At 32.8% G+C, this 5,623-nt stretch overlaps 1 protein-coding gene across 1 annotated transcript; it reads right to left on the bottom strand.

Moving 5' to 3' along the window:
• Positions 1 to 327: 327 nt before the first annotated feature.
• On the bottom strand, positions 328 to 3,548 carry LOC132903994 (uncharacterized). Its single transcript, XM_060953857.1, has 3 exons — positions 3,337 to 3,548; positions 2,826 to 3,055; positions 328 to 2,733 (listed from the first exon to the last, which is right to left on the bottom strand). The coding sequence occupies exons 2-3, from the start codon at positions 3,019 to 3,021 to the stop codon at positions 605 to 607; spliced, it is 2,325 nt and encodes a 774-aa protein (XP_060809840.1). The 5' UTR covers positions 3,022 to 3,055; positions 3,337 to 3,548; the 3' UTR covers positions 328 to 604.
• Positions 3,549 to 5,623: the final 2,075 nt, after the last annotated feature.

The following is a 5,623-nucleotide window of genomic DNA, read 5'->3' as shown; positions in this document are numbered from 1 at the left end:
GGGGATACTTGCCCGATGTGAGGATAGGTGCCTGTCTGTTTTTTTTTTCAAATAAAAACGAACTTATATTAATTTTAATAATCAGTTTTTATTATTTAAAACAATCTTTTAAATTAAGTATTAATTCAAGTTAACATAATTATAAAATTACAACAAAAATATACTCCAAAATGGCATTTACGTATGCAAAATAATAATAAAGTATTATTAATAATTTTAAAGATAGAACAATAAACAAAATGAGAATCAGCTTTGTCTTTAGCATATATTAAGTAAGTATTCATTCCTTATTATTTACTGAGATCCTTTATTAAGAACTAAGTTTAGTACCTAGTATTTAATAAATGATAATAATGAAGTATTATTATTTATTTTAAAGATAGAACAATAAACAAAATAAAAATCAACTTTGGCATTAGCATCTATTAAGTAAGTATTCATTCGTTATTATTCAATGAGATCATTCATAAAGTACCAAGAGAAGTTAAATTATAACTTTCAACACTCAATAATAGTTTAAAAATTGAAAAATTTAACCTGTAATTTTTTAATAAAATATTAGTATTTATCTTAAATATTAAAAATATGGTAATCAACTTTGGCATTAGCATTGATTATCACCAGAAGCTAAGGTTTTTAACTTGCCACATCTCATGCAATTGTTTTCGAATGTTGTACAAGTTTCATGCAACCACATTAGACACATCTCACATTGAATCCAATCTGATTTTGATTTAGTTAAATTATAATTTTCAAAACATTCTGCACAATAATTATCCACTGAAACTTCTTCATCGGTTTTTTCTTTTTTTGAATTCGCATTTTTTACTTTTAAAACATTTTCAGTGTCTCTAATAGATGTTATGTTTTTTTTGCCTTTAATTGGTAGCCCTTTAGTTGCTTTTCCTTTAGATGTTTTTAAACTTATAACATTTTCTTCATTTTCACTATTAGAACTATAAATACAAATTTTTCTTTGCTTTAAAGCCCTTCCTTTAGTCAAAAGTTCAATAAAACCATCTGTGCTATCTGATTCTGATTCACTGCTGCTAATATCTTTATATTGTTTTGATTTTTTATTTTTTTGTGATCGCCCTCTTTTCTTCGTAATGTTTTCTTTGCTAACAACTGGTTTGTTTTTTGTTTTTTCCGTTTGTTTCATTGTGCTTGTTTTCTTTACTTTCTCAGTTTTATTCTTCTTCTCGATTATTTTATCATTCGAATTTAAAATTTCTGCTGATTGTTTAGCCCTTTTAGACATAGTGAGCGGAATTTTTGGTATGGGAGATGAGTGATGTAAAAATTTTGATGGTGTTTCTTTTTGTAGATCTTTGTTCTGTGACTCATTTAACGATATGATCGATGGCAATGATAGTTCAGCATTATCCAAAATGTAATTCTCAATTTCGCCATCTCCTAGGGCTAAACATTCATGAGAAAGAATCAAAAGACTCGAGGAAGGCCTAGGTGGCGTGTAACTTTGGTTCACGCTATTCTGTTCAGCTTCATTTACGACAGTTTCTGGATTATTTTCATAATGGCTTGGGACTTGATCGCCATGTGGAGTCACTTCATTCTGTCGACTTAATAAATTACCTCGGTCATATTCAGATTCCTGCATGCTCTCACGTAACGCAAGTTCTCTAGAAGCGCCAGGTACTTGATCATTTATAGTTTCAGACTCTTGTTCCTGCGTAAGCTCCCTCAATGCAATATCTGATATAGCAAATTCATTATCAGACAGAGCATTTGGATTGACTGGATAGATTCCGCTGCCGCGAAAACCACTTATTGCATTGGCAGGTGTAGTTGCTCGAATCCACGCCCTTGCTATCAGTTGACCAGAATTGTACCGGTTCAGTTTCTTTTGTGGATTGGTGCGAATAAAATTGTTTGTCTCAGCATAATAGTATTTTTTAAATGGTCCGAAAACAGATACGTCTAAAGGTTGTAAAGCAGAAGTAGTATGACTAGGTAAACAAAGCAGTATCACACCATTGTCACGAGAAGTTTCTAACATATTGACAGCACTAGAATGTGATGAATGACCATCTAAAATTAGTAAAACCTTTCCTGGAGGCTTGTGGGGTATAAAATGTTCAGTCAGCCACTTGTAAAAAAGTTCTGAGGAAATATATGCAGATTTTTTTTGCATATAAACTTTAGAACCAGGCGGAAGTCCTTCTTCAAATTCTGGCTTTTTATTTACTCCCTTGATAATCAGAACAGGTGGGAGAAAATTTCCGATAGCGTTGCAACAAGCAACAACGGTAATTGTTTCGCCTTTTTCTCCGGAAGTAAGTGACTTTACTGCTTTAGTACCTTTCTTGGCTAATACCTTGCCAGGTTTATTATTGAGTTGGACACCACTTTCATCCATATTGAAAATTCGGTCCGGCTTATCAAGCAAATCATTTCTAGTTAAGACGGTTATGAGCAGATCAAAAAATTTGGCAACTTCGGTCCTGCTTAGACCCTTCGCTCTTTGAATTGATAAGCCCTCAGCTTGCCTCACAACAATTTCGGGATTTCTTTCAAGGAAACTTTTCAACCACTGCGGTCCAGCCATTTTAGATTCATTATTAAAATTGTGCCTCAATCCTAGTTTTTCGGCAAACTGATAGGCTAATTGGCGAATTAAACTGCTTTCAGGAGGAAATCCTGCGTCTCCAAGCTTAAGTATATGGGATACTAGTCTTTTTTCATTTTCAAAGCCAAGGACAGGATATTTTCCTAAAAGTGTTAAAAATACAATTAGATTAGAAGGTAGGTATATAAATATTTTTTTTAATTATAAGCTAGATATACGACTTTTAATAACTTACCTTGTGTTACCAGCAGCTGGTTTCTCTTTTCATACCGTCTTCGTAAGGTTCGAGAGGATATGCCATAAATCCGAGATATTTCGTTGATACTTTTTTGTTTTTTATTCAGTTCTTCGAACGCAAGTGCTAAACTATCTTCTGTCCAGTTGATGTGGCGCGGCACCACGCCTGGCTTTCGTTTATACTTGCGAGGCATTTTGCTGTTGAGTATTTATTTTATTTAATATCAACTGTAAAAACAAATGAAAAATTAACTATGAAAAAAATCTGTCTTTGCTCGTTAAAATGTATAGGTACGGATTGTTGCCCTAGGGCAACAATCCGCAAAAGACAGTAGGGCAACTATCCTTTTTGATAGGGATACTTGCCCTTTTTATTTACGAAAAAAATAAAAAATATTTAACAATAAAACGTATTAATCAGTGCAATTTAAAGTCTAATGCATTCAAAAAAATAAATATTTGACTATAATCGCAATAAGTTACAAAAATATTTGACAGAGATTACTTACCAATATAATTCTGACGCTCGCCTAAGTATCACTGCGGAAGATTTTTACTCACACGGACAAAACACGTGCGCCTACTTTAACGGCTTATGCGGCACTAAGGCCTGCGCGGGGGACGCTTTTAACTATGATCAAAACAAAACACTGTCAATACGTCTAACATGGAGCATTTGAAACTGAGGCATGTATCCGTTCGAGGCAACTATACGGCTTTTACCCTAACCAGCGGCGCTAGCTGATGTTAACATCACTTAAGTATGATGAAAAATAAATCTTTTTGTTGATCAGCTTTAGTATGATTACTACGAGTATATTGGCCAGAGATGGCTTGTTCTAGAGAGTGTATTGCACTGCAATGAAAATTCTGAAATCTATTTTCTTTATACGAGTATGTACCTACCTAAGTAATACGAAAGAACATATGTTATCATAGCGACAATAAGACCAACTAACGAATGGAACTCGGGCTGCACTTATGACCACGATCCTGGTATAGGTAAGTCAGTGGTACACTCTCGATTGATTTCCACATTACTGCAGAGGAACCCAACTCATACTGATTACACATCAAGGTACCTGAACATGCAGGTTTCCTTACGATATTTTCCCTCACCGTAAGAGCGTCAGGTAGCATTTAACCTTATGTTCATAACTCAATTTAATTACTCTGCCTCACCCAAAAATTGTCTGTTAGATAATGCATTTAGCATTAAATTCGCCCGTTGTATCCACATTGTCTGTACAATCCAGTTTAAATAAATAAATAAACTCAGAAACGAGTCATAAATAAGAAGGCAATGGTAGGATTTGAACCTTTGCCAACCTGTGCATCACGCTTTTTAATTATGGCGCAAAATATAACGATTATTTCAAAACATAAATGTATTCAACATCATATTCGAATATGTATAAGATGGCATGACACGTTGGTATCAATCCAACATGTTATTGACCGATGAATGGGAATATTCCATAATATGTGCAAAGAATTTCTAAAAGAAGATTCATGACATATGCTTATTGAACTCGGTTATAACATTTATCCACGACCAGTTTCGATTTAACGTCGGATATAGGGAACAAGAATGAGGTTTTCAAGCACGAATGGATCTATACAATAGAAGTGATATGTATGTGTTAGAAAAAGCTAACGGAATAGGTACATATATTTTTATCTACATCGTTCCCTTTGTTGCTTAAAGCGTGTTGTCATGCCTGTTTCCCATGGGAATAAATAAATAAATAAATAGGAGATACGCTAAGAGTGACTTGCTGCGATCCTTTTAAATGTATATTTTACTTCTTCACTCTCTCCCCGTAGATTCTTTACGATTACTAAAACCCATCGTTACATTGAGGTTTTATAAACTTAATTGATATTTCTAGTTATTACTTTAGTGTTCATAAAAATATTTAAGACAGCATATTTTAAAATAGTAGTATTAGTAGATATTCTTAATATTAATAAATCGTCTTTTAAATTAGGTATAGTAAAAATTCAATATCAACTCGTTTCCAGTTTCCAATTTGATTTCCTTTTTACGATGATCATGATTGGCTGTTAATTAAGCAAACATTATTGATGAGGAAATATGAATTCCAACGGAATGTGTTATATTTAACATGCCATATTAAGTAGTAAATTAACAGGAGCATATCCGAAATTGTCAATTTTATTGACAATTTATGTAAATTTAAGAGCTAGTAAAACAGTTTATACCGCATAAACCGCAAGATCATTATCAAATAGGTGACGGACGATGGTATAGACTGCTTTATTGTGTACTTTTCCTGAAAAGCATAATATATTCTATAAAAAAAATTTTAAGGAATTAAATAAAAATACAGTCTATATATATTCTAATATTTTTATGACTATACAAGTAGTTAAATTCATATTTATTAATTTGTCAACTAAGTGTATGTACATTGGTTTTAAAATTAATAGTCTATTCGGTATTCTTTGTCTTCTTAACCTTGCTAGATCACTTTTTGAGCGCATACAATTTGCTAGACAACGAAATTGAAATGTAAACTACATAGGTAAGGTATTTTAGTCACTCGACATGTTTTCAAGAAAATATTGCCCTTTATAGTAATTCTTCATTTTTCTGCTGTGGCCATCTAAATACATTGTGATTGACGAGCTCAGCGTCGCCGGTCAAGCGTGATCGCTATTTATAAGCTGTTCGCTCGACGCAATCACCTTGATAACGTCATACCTATTACTATATAGGTATTATGAATAAACCTTTATTTTTTGTTTCGAGAAAATGAGTCAAGAAAATAT

Source organism: Amyelois transitella, chromosome Z (genome assembly GCF_032362555.1).
Source record: "Amyelois transitella isolate CPQ chromosome Z, ilAmyTran1.1, whole genome shotgun sequence".
Lineage (NCBI taxonomy): Eukaryota > Metazoa > Arthropoda > Insecta > Lepidoptera > Pyralidae > Amyelois > Amyelois transitella.
This window is presented reverse-complemented; position numbering and strand designations above follow the sequence as displayed.

Excerpts from the sequence above, each read along its gene's own strand:
- LOC132903994 (XM_060953857.1), bottom strand. The coding sequence starts at position 3,021 with ATGCCTCGCAAGTATAAACGAAAGCCAGGCGTGGTGCCGCGCCACATC. Across the intron at positions 2,734-2,825 it reads CCAGCTGCTGGTAACACAAG|GAAAATATCCTGTCCTTGGC; the intron begins GTAAGTTATTAA and ends TAACACTTTTAG.